Source organism: Mastomys coucha, unplaced genomic scaffold (genome assembly GCF_008632895.1).
Source record: "Mastomys coucha isolate ucsf_1 unplaced genomic scaffold, UCSF_Mcou_1 pScaffold15, whole genome shotgun sequence".
NCBI lineage: Eukaryota > Metazoa > Chordata > Mammalia > Rodentia > Muridae > Mastomys > Mastomys coucha.
In genome coordinates this window covers 66192503-66212555 of record NW_022196897.1, presented here as the reverse complement: position 1 = coordinate 66212555, position 20053 = coordinate 66192503, and the positions used below count along the sequence as shown (strand labels likewise).

Sequence of the window (20053 nt, the reverse complement as noted above, 5' to 3'; positions counted from 1 at the left end):
GGGAGAGTAAGGGAGGAGAAGGAAAGAGGGAGAGAGGGAAAGGAGAGGGAGGGCAGGGGGAAGGAAAATGGAGAGAGAGAGAGAGAGAGAGAGAGAGAGAGAGAGAGAGAGAGAGAGAGAGAGAGAGACTATGAGACTATTCTATTTTGGTAACTATAAACTACTAAACATCCAGAGTATCAGGCTAGAGAGATGGCTCAGTGGTTAAGAGCACTGACTGCTCTTCCAGAGGTCCTGAGTTCAATTCCCAGCAATCACATGGGGACTCACAACCATCTGTAATGGGATCTGTTGCCCTCTTCTGGAATGTCTGAAGAGAGTGACAGTGTACACATAGGAAATAAATAAGTCTTTTTTAAAAAATCCAGAGTGTCTTGATAAGCAAACACATTTTATATCATTTATGTGGTGTTGTGTTCTGCTTTGTTGAATACTGGCATTTCAAGCACAGATCATGCTTAAATGTATTCATGGAGCCGTTATTTTTATCATCCTGACTCAGGAACTATCAGTGACCAAATAAACTCATTAAACAACCTCTAGTAAAGGTACAGAGTAGCCAACAGAGAAGAGGGCAAAGGTGGGAATCACCAGGCCCTCCTTAGACACTGTTTCCACAAGTACGTGTAGATGTACGTCCTCCTGAGGGGAGACAACTTTCTTGTTCATGGAAGGAAGTAGCAAGAAACTGAAAAACAAGAGGCAGGCAGGGTGCCAGAAGGAGACTGAGAACACAGGAAGAAAACACCCTCAGGGGTGCAGAAGCAACCCTTCGGGGCCACCTCAGCCGCCAATTCAGTCTGCTGTAAGGGTATTGCCCAACATCTCCCTGAGCATGCTAGATAAATGAGTAGTCCTGTTCAACTCTAATTATGGTTACAGTGACTATAGTGTGGTATGCAATAGCAACGACCTTAGGTTACACTTGGGCGGGAGAGCACAGGAATCAACCAGAGTCAGCCATTTATCTGACCTTCTAGAGAGACTTGGAAACAACCCCAGATGAATATTTGGAACTGAAGAGCTGATGGACAGTTTTACATGACCGGGCACTTTACGAACCATGATAAAAAGTAAAATTATTCCAGAAGCAAGAAGTTACTTACTGCCAATAACTCCACCTTAGTATAACTATTTTGATGGACCAATGATTTCTTTTCCTAATTTGTTTCATTTCAATTTGTTATATTTTGTTTATACCATTAACATTTTTACTTAGTTTATGAATTGACCCTAATTACTTATTTTGATACCATTTTATTGCAGATGTCACATGTAGTCTTAAAAAAATAAAGAGCAACTAATTTTTGAATGTCTGATTTTTTTTTTTTTTATGTTGAGCTAGGTATTTGGGGTGGGGTGGGGCAGGGGTTGATACAGGTCTCACTCTGTAGGTCTGGCTATCCTGGAACTTGCTATGTGGATCAGACTGATCTGGAACTGAACTCACTGAGTTCTTCCTGCCTCTGCCTCCTGAGGCTGGGATTAAAGGGATGTGCCACCATTCCTGAATAAGCTAAGAATTTTTGAACTTTAGAATATAATCAACCACATTATAGATAAGACAATATATTATTACAATTAATTATATAAATAATATCACTCAGAACATAAGAAGACTTTGTATATATATATAGGTAACTTTCTCCTTCATCTCTTCTTTCATAAACATACATACACAAAATAAGTTCATAAGTAGTGGTGCATAGTCTACAAACCTTGCAATCTTAATATGTTTCTGCTTAATTAACTAGTGGTTTTTAGCTTTCCTTCCAGACATTAGCATCAGTATTTTACCTTCTAGATTCAAACTACTTTTGAATTTGTTCTTAATAAAGGAACAATTTTCCCTGTAGAAACTGAGAATGTATTGTTCAGAATGTTCACTGAGAAGTAAGTTCAGGCAAGTCCCTTACAAAAGTCTTCTGAGTGTTCATAGCCGATGCTGGAGCCATTCAGTTGACTAGGACCTCAGACTCATTTTTGCCTCTTTCATCTCAGCATTTTTGTTGATGATTCAAATCCTGAAGGTAAGAAATATCACTTTGGCCTACCATTGCTGACTCTTTTGACCCAGCAAACAAGTTGATGACTATAAGATTTGTACTTTCCCCTTATTCATCCATCCCATAACTCTTTATATCTCTTAAGCATCCACTGTACTCAAATGTCTCTGTGGTGAATTCTGTGCTCCACATCCCCAGTGAATTTAGGTTTTCCTTTAATTGACAGTCGCTGACATCTAAAAGTTTATAGAATATATCAGGACATGATCCCCTTCCAGTTAATTACAAACATCCAGAAATAGATCGAGTGCCCTCTGAGCAGGATGCAGCCACCAGTGTTTGTAATGTCATGGAAAGAATGCCAGGACCACAGAAGAGAAATGGCTCTCTCCTGAGACCCTGTGAGGAATCTTGGTCAGATCAAGGCTTCATTCATTGCACAACTCTCTCAGGCAATGAAAATAATAATAATAAAAAACAACCATTCTCAATGCACAAGTCTGTGAATCATCTATGAACCCCAGTCTGTCCCTTGGAAGAGGGGATGCCTAATGACGCTCAGAGGCCCATCCATATTTTATAAAGAATTATGTTTCATAATAGCTTTTTTTTTCTGAGGAAAATTTGCTGTGTTGTTTTCTCCCTCTTGCCTTTGTCGTTCTCTTCCTCCTCTCCTCCTTCTCCTCCTCCTCTCCCTGTGTTTTCCTACTTCCAGAATTCTTTGTACTTTAGTGTCAGCTGTAGCCTAGCCCAGTGCATAACTCCTTCATTCTTATGGGTGCTGGGGTAAAAGTGCAAAGAAAGAAACAGAACAAAACAAGTAAACAAACAACAACAAAGATGAAAATAAAAGGTTTATGACAAGGTAAGGTATTCTCAAATAGTCCATGCACTTACAGAGAAATATAAAAAGTAGCAATTCTGGCCCACAATGCATCATCATCGATGATATATCATATCTACAGACAGTACACCCAAACCCTTCATTTAGTTTTATCTTCACTGAAGATGTATACCTGATGTGATAACCCTAAGTCTAGATAAGCACGTTTGAAGAAGGAACCTACCGCTCCCTGTGTCCGAGTCCTGCGGAAGCAGAAACAGTACAACCATACACTAGAGTTGCAGTTAGGGGAGAACATTGAGCAATATACACAACAGCGCTTAATAGCACTGAGAGCAAGATGGATCTAAATTAATATTAGTTCCCCTTTCTTTCCCCATGTGTCTGTGCGCAGCAACTTTGCTTTTGACTTTGAAACATGAAACTTGTCTCCTATGCCATCAGCGCACATTTGTCAAGTTGCTGAAAACCTAAATAGAGACAGAAATGAGGGCTGAAAGTCAGGCCTGCTTTACAGGAGAATTTGAGGGGAGGAAAATTAATATGTTTATGATTTTAACAAAAGGCATGCCATTTTTTTCTTCCCGTTCTTTTATGGTATATAGTATCTTTTTTTAAAGGAGGAGGAAGAAACGTCCCTGGGCTAAATGGCGGGATCTAGGCTCAAAGTTTCCTTTCCTGAAGTGCTGCTCACTCTAGAACAAAGCTGAGAAGTCGGAGACAGAAGAAGTACAATCCTTAAAGCGCCTCTCTGGCTGGGTCCTCCAGCTTTGAAGATTTTACACATGGGGGAGTTATAGGACTGATAGGAGGTAGCCGGCCAGAAGGCATCCTATGAGACTTTCTCTGGAAGAGGTTTGTTAGATGCTGAGATCATCTACAGCTGCAAGCAAAAGACAGGAAAATACCCCCCAGACGCAAGCTGGCACGGGCTTAAAATTGAAAAGCTCGCACTTTAAACCAGAAGAGACTGACATCATGATGTCTTCCAGGACTTGCCTAACAGTGGACCGACGAGGGGGAGAAAGTTCATTATTTCTTGGTTTGGGGACCGAACTCACCCAGCTGGAGCTGTTCGCAGGTCTGGTTTGGATTCTTTCCGATTCTGCATCTGTAAATCGCCCCAGGATTGACCACTGAGGCATTGGAGGGCCAGCTGGCAGTGGGAGCCCCCACGATGAGCCTAAAGCAAGAACCATGCGAGTTCGCTCAGACGTGAACCAGTCTGCCCACCCACCCTGCCCCGTGTAGGCTCATGACAGCTGAGCAGTGGGCAGCAAGGGAATTGGCGCCCTCCTCCTCTGTCCATCACAGGAGACTCAGGAGCCAGGTCCCAGGAGCACCCTGGGGGACTGCCATCCCAAGATAAGTTAGTTCCAAGGCTCTCCAGTGAGGCAGCTGGCTGAAGCCAGGTTTTTCTTTGACCTCCCAGAAGGGCGGAAAGTTTGATTCAGACAGGGAATCCCAGAGGCGGAGGCACTATGACATGCCTCTTAGGGAGGGCGCACTCACCAGCGCTTCGTCCCGTGGCTGTGCAGCACCACCGAGTAACCAAACAGCGTGCCGGAGGGGCCCTGGTACAGCAGCGCACTCTCCGGGTCCAGGTTGTAGGAGTGCCCGGTTGGCACCCCGAAGTACAACAGTATCACCGCTTCCAGGAGGGCGACCCCTCGGGGCCTCGGTCTGCACCTCGCTTCCGCAGCCATGCACTCTTGGTGGGGAACATTCAACACAAAACCGCCACTGACCAGAGTTGCACAGGATGCGACGGTTGGTCAAAGCGAAGAGCGCCCCAAGAGATGAAGTGCAGCAGCGTGTCCGGTGCTGGCAGGCGACAGGGGCGGAGAGAGGGACGCCAGGAGAGGAGGGGAATTGGTAGCCACAGGCGGAGCGATCGTGGTGGCCAGGGATGCCTCAGGCTCTGGCCCACGCCCCGTTTCTGTGGCCCGGGGGCCAGGGGCTGGGTGATCCGGGGATCTGGGTGGGGTCCTGGGTGTGGTGCACTGGCTCACAGCCTGGCCTCCCTCTCCCCAACCCTCTCCCCATCCCCGCCCCGCAGCAGCTATAGGGGGCGCTAGGGGACCTAGGTTGCATGGACTCACACCCTGGCCAAGTTCTGGCAGACATCACCCACGATGGCTCTGGCTTCTGAGACCCAGAAAAAAAAGAAAGAAAAAAAAAAACTTAGAGGAACACAAAATAGGTCAGGGGATGGGGATTCCCTTTTGAAAGTTGGCTAGGGCTTGATGCCTAGCCTTGGGGCACTTCACCAAGTGACTGGCCTCCATGGCTAGTCCCAGTGGCCAATAGTAGTCCCACAAATTTGGGAACTAAGACTGTGGAGGACCTTCCAGAACTTCCTTTGCCAGTTAAGTGCTGTGTAGCATAGAGAAATTACGCAGCTTGCAAGGAACCAAAACCACTGCGGCACCCCCCTCCCTGCCCCCCAGGGAGCATTTGGTGACAAAAGTATATGGCTAGTCTCTTCAAAACTCCCAGACCTGCAGCCTTTTACGCCGGCTTCCTTCCTCTCCACACTTCCTCTTAAATAGAGTCTGTATGCATGAGCAAGCCAAGCAATAGCTTAACCCATAACCCAGGCTAGCTAAGGAAATTCTGTGACTTGCCTCACTTAGCAGACTCCGCCCCTTGCTCACTTCTTCCTAACTAGTCCCCATGTACACAGAGACTCTCGGTTTACCCCAGGGCACACCTGCCCCCAGAAGTGTAGATACAGGCATAAGACAGGGTCATAACGGGCTTCTAAAAAGACACCAGAGATGAGAGTCACAGCACACCTGAAACAAGTGATGGGCCTCTGATGAACACACTCCCTCCGCGTGTGCTGCTTTTCAGGCTGGAGCAAGCAAGCGGCAAGTGCTGGTGAGTGTTAGCAGGTGAGATGCGGGGCCCTCTTACCTTTGCTGCATGAAAAGACAAATGAAAAAAAAAAAGTCTGTGTCTGCTGGTTACACCAACGGAATTGCATGCCCGCAGCTGCTCTGTTCACTGAGTCAGATCATCTCATGCAGCGGGCAGCACCAGGTCCTCCGAGCATCACCGCAAATCAGCAAGGCACATGGAGGAGCACCTAGCAACATTTTTGGCCTGATGGTAGAAAAGAAAAGGACTATTCCATAAAGTTTAGTTGTTTGGGGACACTTGAAGAGAGTTGGAAGACAATGATCGATGAGTTGGGCTATATACACTCTGAGGAGAGGTACTAGGGCGGACTGGTCAGCCTGGTTGAGAGACTGAAAAAAAAAAAAAAAAAAAAAAAAAAAAAAAAAACAAGTACCTCCGAAGCCCTACAGACAGGGAAGGAATGGCTAAACTCTGGTCTGTGCTGATAGCTGAGGAGTGGCTAATCGGCAGGTCCTCACTTCTATCATTCGGATTACAGTCTGCTACTTTTCCAGAAGTATTATTTTCCAGAAGTATTATTCAACATGCTATGGTAACTTTCCTTCCTTCCCTTGAAAAGAGCCCTGTTGCTAAAAATCCCCTCCCTTTGGTGAGATACAAACAATGTCTACCCCTTCTGCTAACATCCCAATGGGAAACCGAGGCATGGTTCTGAAATTCCTTTCCTCTGGAGAACTGTATTAGGGTTCCTATTGCTGTGACAAAGCACCATGATCAAAAGCAACTAGGGGGAAGAAAGGAGTTATTTGCCTTAGATATCCTGAATCATAGTTCATAAGGGGAAACCAAAACAGGAACTCAAGCTGGGCAGGAACTTGGAGGCAGGAGCTGATGCAGAACCCATGGTCTTGCTTCTGGTGGCTCACTTAGCTTGCTTTCTTATGGTGCCTAAGAACACCAGCCCAGGGTGGAGGTGGCACCTCCCACAGTGGGTTGGATTTTCTCATACTCTACCACTAATTAAACCAAAAAAAAAAAAAAAAAGAAAAGTTCTACAGGCTTGCTTGACTACAGCCCACATCTTATGGAGGCAATTTGTCAATTGAGATTTCTTCCTCTCAGGTGACTGTAGGTTGTGTCAAGTTGACATACCCAGCACAGGAATCCATGTTTGTTATGTTTCTTACACAGCACAGATGAGGGTTCCTTCCTAATATGTAGGTTCTCCTTCCCAACAGGCCACACCTGGAAAAACAGCAGAAGGAAGGTTTCCTTGTAGAGGCATAGACGGAGCTCCATCCCCAGTCTTCTCAGGCTTTCATAATCCAAGGATATGCAACTTACACAATCAAAGGACAGCAACGAAAGCAGGCTTTCAGACACCAGGTGGTAGGGAGCAGTTGGATATGCAGGGAAGGGTCTATGACCCTCCTCATTTCTCCGTGTGTTGTTTAAACAGTCAACAGGTCCATCTGGGATAATCGTTTTGCAACAGGGACAAGCTAAACTCCACAAGATGGCAGCTGCTAGGCTCTGAGAAGAGTCACATACAAGCCTCATTTCTTAAGCAATAAAAGGCCTTGGCACGGCTTTATAAAGTCCAAAATTAATGTTCTTTCTCCTATGCTGACTCTTTTTCTTCCTTGTGATGTAGTCCCAGACTATCCCAAACCTGTCCCTTCTCCTTGGACCTCTTTGCTTAGCCCATCTCTCCTCTTCCTAATTCCTTAAGTTCCCCAAGGTCTTTCCCTCACACTTTGTGACTGTCTTGACCATCTACCTGGGAACACAGACATTCTGACTTCATATGGTTTTTTCTTTCCCTTCCTCTTCCCTTCTTCCCTCCTGACCTTCCCTCTTTCTCCCCTGCTATAGAGATATTTTTTCTTCCCATCCGATGTAAAGCCTCCCTGTTCCGTTCATTTTCTATCAGAATCTCACATTTAATTTTCCCTGTGCCTTTGCTAGAATGAGAAGAAACTGTAGCTGTCGCTGCTGTTCTAGCCATACCACCGCTGCTGACATGTAGTGGGTGCCCAATGGGTATCTTCCAGCATCTCTTATGTGAGCATCACTAATTCATAGTGGAAGGGACTTGAAATGTATAAAAGCAGATCCTAATCTCAAGTGCTCTATAACAGAAAAAGACCATGTATGTTTTGGGGAACAGGCGTAATGTGGTCATATAGGACTGTCATACAAGATGGGCTGAGTAGAGGTAGTGATGATGTACAAGTATTTCGGACCTAAAAGTCAATTCTGAGTCCTCCATTTGAGGCAGGAAAAATGAAACAATAGATGGAGTATATTCAAGGTGTGTGTGTGTGTGTGTGAGATGTTGCAGTGATGCAGTGTAACATAGAAGGGTAAAGCAGGACTGGTGCTTTTAGTCTAGGTGACTGAGATAATGACACAATGGAAAACAAAAAACACCTGCAGAGAGAGGAGGTAGAACATTGCAGGCTAGGGAGAGAAGTCTTTTTGAGTGATGCTGGCTGTGTTTTATAGTGAAATCTAAGGTATTTTTGGAGCATTGAGCAAGACATGGCTAGCAAGTGGTGGCATATACTGTCTTTTATTATATGCTTTCAGTTACTATAAAATAATAATATATGCACAGAGGAAAATGTTATCATCTCTCAGCCTTCTATAAGGAATCCTTTGAATGTGTCTCCTTCCCCACAATGAATTGTGTGTCCAAGTGTTGGCTCAAGGAGCACTCTCAAGGAATCACACTGTGGGACTTTGTAGTAAAGCTCCCAACAAGAGGCCAAAAGAGCTATTCTTTTACCTCAACAGCAATGTTAGGCGCTGTTTCTGTGCATATTTCCTGTTTATTTATTCAGTAGTTCAGCAAATGTTTGGAGCATTAGCTGTGTGTTACTGAGAGATAACAATATGGAATGATAAAGGGCATTTATTTCCTTTAGTTGTGAATATCAATAGAGCAGTCCAAGAGTAAATATTAAATATTTCCCCTTTTCAAATTTTCACTTTTTGGTACACTGATAAATATTTAAGGATATAGTTTTTCTGATATCACATCATTAATATAATATACTCTCTACCTCTAATACTGCTAGCTGTTTCTCCCATGAATCAACTCAAACTCCTATTAAGTTCTTGCCTTAATGCCTTCCATGGTGGGTCTCACTCAAACTAACTTTTTGCACACCTCAAACATAGCCGATAATTTTTCCTCTTATCATATTCTCTGGTTCAGTAGAAATCAAGTAATGACCCCAAACAAGGAACTGTTGGATGCCAGGCAAGAAGGTACAGACAAGGCATTTAAAAGTATGAGAGATTTCTTTTGGCTGATGTGCTAAGAGCAACTTGTTTATAGTAGATGAGTAGTTTTAACAAATTTCATTTTTTACCACTTTTTTCAAAACTTAAACTCTAGATACTTGATAACTTCTTAAACCAAGTCTGTTTCATGCTTGAGTTCACATGCAGAAACAATTGCTTCTCTTGTTACAGTGCATAAAGGAACTTGTGTAAGGCCATTCCTGTCTCAGAGCACATGGTTATTATGTGACAACATTTTATCTCATAAGTAATCTGACCTGGAATATTGGATTTATGCACTGGAATGATTTAACAACTGGTTCATGTAAGATGCCAACAGTTCACTAGACACAGCTCATAGCATCCCCCTCTCCGGCTATCAGAGGGCAGAGACCATGAAAATGTATTTTGTGCAACACTGTCTTTATCTCAGGACTCTGTACATATGACCTTGGCTGAAAACAGAGCTTATAGGAGTTTTAGAAAAGGGAGTGGAGAAAAAGTATGAAGAGAATTGTTTGCAGATAAAATGATATCATACAACATGAATTTATTTACATATATCCTAACGACTTAGAACACACACACACACACAAATCAAGGACATAGCCTAACACATGAGTACCTAGAAAAATAGGATGTATGAGTTTGAAACCAGAAAACAATTTCAAAGGGTCTAACCCAGCAGATATGTGGTTAGCACCAAGTAAGATACCATAGTGCTGTCAGGAAGCACTGCATTTAACCCTAAATCAACTTAACTTTCCTCTTTCATTTTCTTTTTGCCAGACCAAACTGGAGACATACTCAGATGAGTCTTTGCAGACAAGATGAAAGAGATAAGGACACACCAGGGACCAAAGTATCAGAAGACAGAAGAGAGCAAGAATGTAAACTGAGACAGAGGCCTCAGCTTTCTAGGGACAGAGCAAGAATGTAAACTGAGACAGAGGCCTCAGCTTTCTAGGGACAGAGCAAGAATGTAAACTGAGTCAGAGGCCTCAGCTTTCTAGGGACAGTAGTGGGAAACAAGAGAAATAACTTAGAATGCTTGTTTCCCAAAATGCTGCCAATCCAGAAAAGAAAAAAAACTTTGGGAAAATAATTATATTTAGATTAGTAAAACATAGTGAACATAACTAATGATATTTCCCCTGTTTATGATTTACATGAATATCTACAGCTTTCTGGGCTAAACAGGGATCTGAGAGACCCCAGGTCTTCAGTACAGAACTGCACACATAGTTTTAAAGTTTTCTTGTACAAATACAAAAGTATCTATTTCCTATCACCATCTATATATATATATGTATATATACCCCTTGTTATCTCTGTCCATCTCTGTCTTCTATCTATCTGCTATGTTGACTTACATACATGCAGAATCAAAATGGTTAACCTATCTTCCCAGGGCTGTTGGACAGTACTTCCCCCAGTGTTTCTCAATTGCATCTCCCAGGATTCATTTCCCTGTGTATACACATGTATATGTCCTCTTGTGAATGATCAAAGTGTAAATTGGTATTACACAAATTTTTATAGTTTTAAGGGCACATTTTTCCAAACTGCACTAAAGTAACTATGAAGTTAACAGTAGGGAAGCTCGAGATTCCACGGGTTCTGTGTGGGACAGAGAAAACTAGAGGCCACACCATGCCAGCCAAGACTACATGAAGCTGGTTTTTTTTTTTTTGTTTGTTTTTTGTTTTTTGTTTTTTTGAGACAGGGTTTTTCTGTGTAGCCCTGGCTGTCCTGGAACTCACTCTGTAGACCAGGCTGGCCTCGAACTCAGAAATCCGCCTGCCTCTGCCTCCCAAGTGCTGGGATTAAAGGCGTGCGCCACCACCACCCGGCTATGAAGCTGTTTTTAAAGTGCTGATGTGATTTTCATTTTAAGCTTAACCTGGAATTTGTTCTTCTCAGCCATAAGTGAGTACTGCAAAAATAAAATCTAGACTGATAACATCACAAACATCTTAGGAACAAGTCTCACAAAACAACAACAATAATAAAACCAAGAACATTTTAAAAACCACAGAAAAATGATAGACATGGATAAAGCTCATAGTTTAAAAATGGAAGAGATGGAAACTTCTATTAGAGAGGACTGAACATTAAGTATTATATACAGGAAGACTGAGAAGTCTGTGGTTTTGGTGATCTCTGTCTGTCTGTCTGTCTGTCTGTCTGTCTCTGTCTGTCTCTCTCTCTCTCCTTCTTTCTTTGAGAAAACATTGTTTTGGAACTTGCTCTGTAGACCAGGCTGGCCTTAAACTCAGAGATCTCCCTGCATCTACCTCCCAAGTGCTGGGATTAAAGGTGTGCACCACCACTGTCTGGTTGAACTCTCTTAATAAAAGGAAATGTTAGAGCTGTGGAGATTGTTGTCAGTAAGGTGCTTGCCAGACAAGCATTGTGACCCTGAGTTTGGCTTCCCAGAACCCACATAAAAGTCAAACATGGCTGAGAGTCTGTAAGTCCAGTAACCAGTAACGGGAGTAGGACTGAGAGACAGGAAACTCCCTAGAGCTCATTAACCTGTCAGCCGAGCTGAATCAAGGACCCCCTAGTTTAGGGAGAGACCTTGTCTCAAAGAATGTGATAGAAAACAAATGAGGGAGACATACTTGGTTAACCTCTGGCTGCCATACACATGCACAGACACATGTGTATGAATACATATATACATTCTCCCCCTTTTCAAACACAGACAGACAGATGGACGGACAGACACAAAAATGAGATAATGAGGACATAGAGAGAAAGGAATCACAGGAGCCAGGTCAAGAAGGTGAGAAGCATTAATGGCCATGTGTCAACATGCTGGCATATGCCTGTAGCGAAAAGATTACCACTGATTCTCCAGGAAGCAGAGGTCACACATTGATGCCAGAAGTCTGCAGTGCAGCTGGTTCTTAAGAGCAGAACTGTAAATTCCATGCTTATATTTCTCTGTGAATTTAGTCAGTCTTAGTTAATGCTTTTTGTATAACATATTTTCTTAAAGTTGTTTTAATACGTTATATTTTATCCTATTCTTTCCTTTTTCCTCAACTCCTCCTCCCTCCTCCTTACCTCCTTTTCTGGTCTTCCTTTGTCTCTGTCCCTCTCTGTCTCTCTGTCTCTGTCTCTCTGTCTCTCTCTCTCTTGCCTTCTCTCAAAAACAAAAACATACCAAAAGTTGAAAAGTAAAGCAAACAAAACAATAATGATACAATAAAAAAAAGACAAAGACTATGCAAACAATGTGACACAGCATTTAAAAATTCTATTATAAAGTACTGAAATAGTATTTCTCATTATATGTAGAGCTCTGGCCTAGAATCATCTGAGCTAAAAGTTGCCTTCAGGCTCTGCTATCCAGAATATGTCTGGCTAGGACAGATTGCTGTCTATAAACGAGTATCCTCAATGGCTCACACAGCCACACTAACTTTAACTCCTGTGAAAGAAAACATTAAACACAATTATCTATGTTATTTAGGTGAGAAAATGGCTTATGTGATGTTAACTGACTTGGCATATTCCTGCTCCTCACAGTACCTCTCAAAAGGACTAGACTGACCTATCCAGAGAAATAGCCATCAAAGTAGTAGTAAGTTTCAGGTCTCAATACAGAAGTGAGGCCAAACAGGAATAAAACCCTCTTGCAATTCATGAAACCAATACCAATTCATTCAACCAAGGAGCAGAAGTACAAGACCAGAGGCAAAACTGAAGCTCAGGAGCTAGGCAGAAAGCACTGGGGTAGGAGGTGAGCAGAGTAGCCATGGGCAGTGACTGTGAATGGGCAGAAGTGTCTGTGGTTCACCACTGCTGCATGTGGAGCATACGTGCCTCTTTAAGAGGCAGAGGTTTGAAGAGGTGGATCATTAAAAACTGACCAAGTGAGACTCCAGGGCTGGTTGATCTTTTGATTTTCTACTCATTCATTACTGTCCTTTTCCTGTGTGCTTGGACTGATGCTATCATCCAAGTATGAAGCCACCAGAGAAAGACTTTGCTCTAAATAATCATGAAATAACCCCTGATGTATTGTCTTTATATGTTGATAAAATCTACCTTAACTTCTGGCTTAGCTGACTTCAGACTTAAATATTTTTCTCATAAATTAAGGAAGCTATGGAAATACTAGCCCTTTAGTCTTTCCCTATCTTTAGCAGATATCAATGGCCACTCTTCCTAGCTCAGGGCTTGTCATACCCATAAATGCATAGCAGTAGGACATGGAACAGAAGGAAGAAAATCAGATAGAATGCCCTTCTAGATCCAAGTGAGTCATATTTTCAGAGGTAAAGATCTTATTAAAAATAATTTCTAGGCTCACTGATCTATCCAGATTCAGGTATAAATATCAAAACAAAAACATATTTTAATATTTTTTCAGAAGGATGGTCATTTTGCTCGCTCTTGAAACATAGTAGCATGTATTGATGACAATAATTATGAATGGGTTCTAGTAAAACTGACTAAAACCTCCACAAATTAATAATGTAATTGGCTGTACTTTAAGGCTTCCAAGTTTTGAAGAATTCTTTAGGGCCAGCAGATATGGTCAAGTCACAGAGCCCTGGACCTTGCAGGAGACAAAGCAAGACATGATGGGAATTATGGGAATCTGATATCATCTTGTATAACTGTCACTTCCACAAACCTCATGATATGTTCAAATGGGTGAAATGGAAGTGTCTATAAAGCTCTTGAATTCCAGCTTAACTTCCAGCTAAGTAGCAATAGTCCCAGGAGTAGGTAAAAGGCACTTTCATCAAGTCAAATGAAATGTAATTGGCTCTACTGAAGTGAATCCTTATCACAGGGTCCATGCTGTTACGAATGACAATTTCTGTAGCTTTGAGTCCCATCAGCTATTTATAATCTAAAAGCCTGAAGGTAGGAGTGAGATTCAATTTTTCTATCTTATGGTAGACTCTCTTTCCAGACTAGACTATCCACAGTACCAGGCTTCTCTTAGGAAGAGAACTGTATTTAGTAGAAAATTCTTCCAGATTTCAAAACGTCATTTGATAATCTTTCATAGATAGAATTTCTAAATGGGTTTTAACTCCAAGTAGGGGAATTCCTTATTTTTCACAAAAGAAGTCAGCAAAGGGAGACAAGGGGGCTTTAATCAGCCGAGGACATTGCTTGAAGTTGAGATGGTACTCTGACTTGTAAACAACAACATCAAAAGGTCTTCTGTATAGGAATTACCCACCAGAGAAACATTTGTTGCAGGGTAAGCCTGTTTCTTTCATGTCATTCTGTATTTGTAACTTTGATGTCTTTAACAGATACAGTCCAGCTTCTTGTCTCTTGGAGCCATCCTGACTTCTTGTCTAAGCTGGGATCCTAAGGCTTGTGATCTTCCTTGAACATGCTTCCCCATTGCAATACAATGACTCTGACATCACCCCATGAGCCTAGCCATGAGTGACCGTTAGTCGATCAGAGGAATTTCAGTCTCAAAATGGCTTTGACCTGATAAATGTATTTCAGGCCTCGGCAAGAAAACTGCAGATCACCTCTGCAATCTGAATTTATTTCATACTTAAATGTCCACCTTTCTCTCAGTCAATTCTCAGTGACATCTCCCTTAACCAGGAACTCTATTTATTAGGATCAAGATACTTATAATATGTGTAAAGAGACTGATGAAACAGAACAAGGGCTGTTCCTTTAAAATGCAAGTCGTATCTAAGAATAAAGTGGGAAGAAAACCATCGTCCAAGGGAAGGAACCTACCTAGAATCTTCACATCAATGTTAATAGATGGGAATAGCTGCTCTTGTATCCCTTGAGCATTGCCCTACATAATGGAGACTAAGCTCAGACTTACCATGTACTATAGTTTACACCACTGTGCTAGGGATGCATTCTGCTTAGCCCATAGACTTGAGAGTAGAGGGCCAGGAAACATGAGGTCCCATGGGTCATTTAAAATACTTTATACATTTGGCATAGACCATAGGGTGGTACAAAGAGCCATAGAAGGAGGCAGGATGTAGATAAAAATAAAGTATAAAGTATGCCAAGCTAAGAAGGATGGATTTTTTTTTATTGTTGTTATTTTTGTTTGGTTGGTTTTTGGTTTTGATTTTGTTTTTTCTGAGACAGTGTTTCTCTGTGTAGCCCTGGTTGTCCTGGAACTCACTCTGTAGACCAGGCTGGCCTCAAACTCAGAAATCCACCTTGCCTCTGCCTCCCAAGTACTGGGATTAAAGGCATGCACTACCACTGCCCAGCTAGATGGATTTTTATTGCAATCTGATAAACAATGTCTTATGCAGCAAAATAATATGACTATACAAACTAACATGATGGAAATTAGCTCAAGGTAATTGGGTCTTAAAGAACAAAAGAGAAAGGGGTGGGGGTAAGAGCAAGAGAGCAATGTGATGCTGGTCAAAGAGACGGGTAGCTCCTCATTGTGATCAGCTCCATGAGTGGATCAAACTGGGAAGATACTTTGGAACATTATGTTAAATGTAAATTTTCTGAGAGCTATGTAAGTGAAGTGTCACATGTATATGTACATGTACACACGCAAACACACGCTCGAGTATAGGATTCAGAAGAGATACATGTGCTGATAATAGTGTTTTGGTAGCATTATTAATCTGTAGGGGGTAGTGGAGAACATCTTTCAGGAAACAAGAGCACTATATAAAACAAAGTTTTACATCAGACAAATGGAAAAAACTCATAATTAGGTATGAAAAGGATCATTGGATTCAACCAGAGAAATGTCTGTGCAAATTAAGAGTAGAGAATAGTAAGAAGTGGCTTACATGTGGAATGTGACAGATAGGCAAGGGACCTAGGGGTTAGGGGTGTGTGAAGTTCTTGGATGGCATATGATTTGTAAAACTGTGTGCAAGGAAGATAAGATGGGGCTGTAGGTGACACTGTGTGCTCTGTCCACAGAGAAGCCTGAGTGAACAATCTCTCACATTTACATCTTCACTTTTAAGAGCAAGACTTAAAATCAGTCCGGAGAAAGGAAGTCCCTACCCCTTGAAGACGGTTTCCTGACTCCTTCTCTGGAGCAGAAAAGGCCAGACATTGCCTCTTCTATTAATATCGTAAACCCAACCCCTTTTCAAACATCAGTTCCACTGGTTCAGTCTTAATGTAATTCTCCTTAGATGACAGCTGATAGTGATTAGCTTCACTGCCCCAAATCTCTGCTACCTTTACTCACTTCAAATTTAGGCACAGTAGGGAATTCTTTAGAAAAGGTGATAGGCACATCAATCTTAGTGCTTGAAAAGCTCAATAGAGAAAGATGTTACAAGGAGGAGGAGTGGAAAGGGGCTGAGAAACGACTGTCTCTGAGTCATGAGAAGAAAAATGCTTAGGCTCAGTAAAGAAAGACTCAGGCAGCTAAGGATATGGTGACTCTTGGACAGGACATGCCTGATCCTTGTATCTGACATCAGTCTTCCTGGTACCATCCTCATGACACAGGGCTGCTCTGAGCAATCAGCGTGGAATTATAGACAGTGGGGTAGAGGTCAGACTCTGAGAAAATTGACAGATCTTGGATTTTAAGTGAGTTCCGGTCACAGAAGCAATGTGGTGAGATATTCCAGGGCAGGTTGAGTTTTTTTTTATATATTTGAGGAGTTCTTAAAAACTCAGTTGAGACCCTAGGGATCAAATATATCTAACGGAGTGAGGATTTTGTTCTTGGGAACTCAACAGCTGAAAACTGATGGCAGGAGGAGTGATCAAGAAACCCTGGAGACTGTCTCCTGTGACAGCACTTCTCAAAATGCAAGGTATGCATTAATCAGAAGATAAGAAGCAAATCCTCACTTGGGAAGTCAGGGGTGAGTCCTGAGACTCTTTCTGGTTCTTTTGTGATGTAATAGGTGCCAAACTGTGGATAATACTCTGAGAAGAACATTTTCAAGACAATACTCCTAGTTGAGTTTCATTGCAAATTCCTCCACTGAAGAAATTCAACCCTGTTGTCAGAAATGCTGGGGATGGAGTGGGGGGAGAAATGATAAAAACAATAAGAACTGAAAAGCTTAGCATAAATTGTTCCTTTCTGCCAACATCTCATAGCTGAGAAATTGAATTAGATTATGTAACAAAATCTATTTTGACGTTTAGTTATAAGCCATATTAATCATTTTTATGATGAAATAAAAATTCACAGCTTTGTACATTTTAAAATCACAGTCAAAGAATTGTGTTAAAATCCTGGTTCTGGACAATGTTTCCCATTTTTAAAGTCAAATGCCTTTTATCATTTCCTTTCCCTCCTTTCCTTTCTTCCTTCCTCCCTCCTTCTGTTTCTTCCTTTCATGAAGGGGAAAGTGTGTAAGAGTTCCCATAGAAATTCAAGTTTATAATGAGTTTAATTAATAATAAAAGGGGAACTCTAGGAAGAGATTTTCTAGCTGTATCTTTATTGGATCTTGAATTTTAAAAACTCTGCTAATCCTTGATGATAAATAGGACTCCTGAGTATTCGGATCTTAACATCAAACATTTACTTTAGTAGGCTTTCCCAAGTAGTTGATCTTTTTTTTGTTTTGTTTTGTTTTTTTTTCATTTCAGGCTTTTCCACCTATGCCTTCAGATGTTTGCAGCTTGCCGTGGGCTTTCTAAGAATATTGTGGATGTGCCATGATTTTGAAGACTTATTTGATGCTATAAAATTTATTGTTTTGGACTCAGGCTATGTCCCTTAGGGGAAAAGGTAATTGTGTAGTGTCTGGAGGCTGGCTCCTAAGCAGAACTCTTTTACCACAGGACTTCATGTCACCGTAGTGACACTCAGACCTTGCTAAAACCACCTGGGACAACATTCAGACTTAGAGGATACACTGACCAGCCTCTATTTCATTGACTTAATGGCGTCTCCCTTTTGTCAGCCTTGTACAGTTGTTGCTCCCAGCAGACATATGTCAAAGACATAATGACAAAAAAAAAAAAAAAAAAAAAAAAAAAAAAAAAAAAAAAAGGAGTGGACTCTATTTCCTACTTGGATCATGAATGAGCCTCCTACCAGGAAGCTTTCCCAGTAAAGATACTGTCCCACCACCCCTAGAGGCATGACTGACTCCAAGTTGCCCACATTCTTGTGAATTAACCTTTTTGTCACAATATGTTTCTCTATGTCTGTTGGGTACTTCTGTTTTGTATTCAAGGCTCTCTCCCCATCCTTTACTTTGCCACACCTCTGAGTTCTCTCTCTGACAATGATAAGAACCTGAAAACACTGTAGAAGTTTCGGCCTCCCTGCTATCTTCCTGCTCCCTTCAGCCATCTTTTGTCTACTGCCCCATCATGATACTCTGGAAACTAGTTCTGTGAAGCAGACTACCACTTCCTGAATGGGAGTGCTGTTGCCACGTAAGTCAGGGAAATGTAGGTACTTTACTTCCCTATCTATGTAAATAAAGGCCATTAACATTTGAAAAGTAAATTACCACAGAGTTGTTCAGAAATGCTTGCCCACCAGAACATGCCTGGGAGACGGATTATTCTGTTTTCACATTTCTGTCTAGTGTTGGTCGAGGGCAGAGCTGGATAAAATTCCTTCCTTTTTATCAGCTGTAAAGCAGAAAGGCTTTGAAGACTTTCCCAGCTGCTTTTCTGAGAAGTCCTTTTGGACACCCAGGACATGCTGAGCAAAGATGAGTAGCAGGGGCAGGGATAATAATGGGAATGGCATATTTGAGTGTCATTGGGCCAACCTGGATTGTCAAAGCATCCTATGTAAGGACCGAAGTGGGGAAGTGTAGTTTCCAGGGAGGCAGCTAACAGAGCCTGCAGGAGGCTTTCAAAAAGAATTACTTTCACTGCCCTTGGACTGCTTGGCCCATGTGACCACCATTTCTCATTTCATTAAAGTCTTGACTGATGCCTCCATTCTTGTCACTTTCCTGCTCAAACCCATTCAATGCCTTCCCCTTTTATTTAACTGCATCCTGCCTCCTTGGTCACAGGTAAAAGGTTCTGTGTATTTTTACAGCTTTGTCTCATGCTTTGTTTCTTTCTAGTCCTGGCTTCTTTCTCCCTCTCTTTCTTTCTCTCTCTCTCTCTCTCTTGCACATGTATATGTGTGCACATGCGTACACACACACACACACACACACACACACACACACACATGCATACACACACACCTGGCAAAATCTGTCTCTTGGAACTTTGTTTTCTGCCCAGGCATCTTCCTACCTTTCATGCTCCACGCCCAGTGCTATTCAGGACCTCAGGATCAGCCTCCTTGAACAAGCAAGGACTCTGGCTCTAGTGTTCAGATAGGATTTCCTGTCACGTAGTTTTGTCTTTACTTTGTGCTACTTCTACTTAAGCGGCAAAGTGTGAACTGTCCTTGTCTTTGAGTGCTCAGCACTTAAAATAGATTCTTACATTTGGACTTGACAATATTTATGGAGCGAATGAATGGAAGCTATAAAGCTATTGATTAAAAGAGAATGTGATGTGTTGTTTGTAACAAACATTTGAGTAGTAGAAAATATATGAAGATGTCTACCAGGGAACTGTGAATAGCAAAGACCTCGCTGGGGTTTTCTCTTTTCTTCTAAACCTGAGAATGAGGCTGAGCCCGTTGTTAACAAAGCAAACCAAAGAGAAGTTGCAAAGCTTCTTTTCAAAGTTCTGTGCCTTCAATCCTATTCAGACCTCCAAGGGGTCCTGCCATAATGAAGCCTTTGCTCACATCTGTAGCATTTACTTACAACACTGACCTATGTATGTTGAAATAAGAGACGTTTTCTACATTGGTACGAACAAGGACGTCCTAAAAAGCCTCAGCAATGGGAGACAATCTAAAATTATATCACACATAGAGATGGGCAGAACATTGAATTATAAGTGGCAGTACCTTTCAACTACTGGATTTTGAATTCTAGCATTACATTCCTCCAAAAATATTCCTTAGAAAATATCTAAGACATTAAAATTCAAGTCTAGATTATTCATTAATTTGCCAGACGATTTGTCTGGGTTTTGCATTGTTTTATACACATTGAACCCAAACTAATTTTCCATATGTGCATTTGAG

At 41.9% G+C, this 20053-nt stretch overlaps 1 protein-coding gene and 1 long non-coding RNA gene across 2 annotated transcripts in view; one reads left to right on the top strand and one right to left on the bottom strand.

The window, feature by feature from the left end:
• The window catches only part of Itga4 (integrin subunit alpha 4), a 79750-nt gene extending 74946 nt beyond the window's left edge, over positions 1 to 4804 (bottom strand). The window contains exons 1-2 of the mRNA XM_031370774.1: positions 4363 to 4804; positions 3912 to 4033 (exon numbers count right to left, since the gene is read on the bottom strand). Coding sequence (XP_031226634.1) covers positions 3912 to 4033; positions 4363 to 4556 — 316 coding nt within the window. The 5' untranslated portion in view covers positions 4557 to 4804. The remainder of the gene's footprint in view (positions 1 to 3911; positions 4034 to 4362) is intronic.
• A 1345-nt stretch (positions 4805 to 6149) lies between these two features.
• Positions 6150 to 19459, top strand: LOC116090370. The gene is made up of 2 exons (XR_004118663.1): positions 6150 to 6307; positions 17578 to 19459. It is a non-coding gene; the product is annotated as an uncharacterized LOC116090370 (long non-coding RNA).
• Positions 19460 to 20053: the final 594 nt, after the last annotated feature.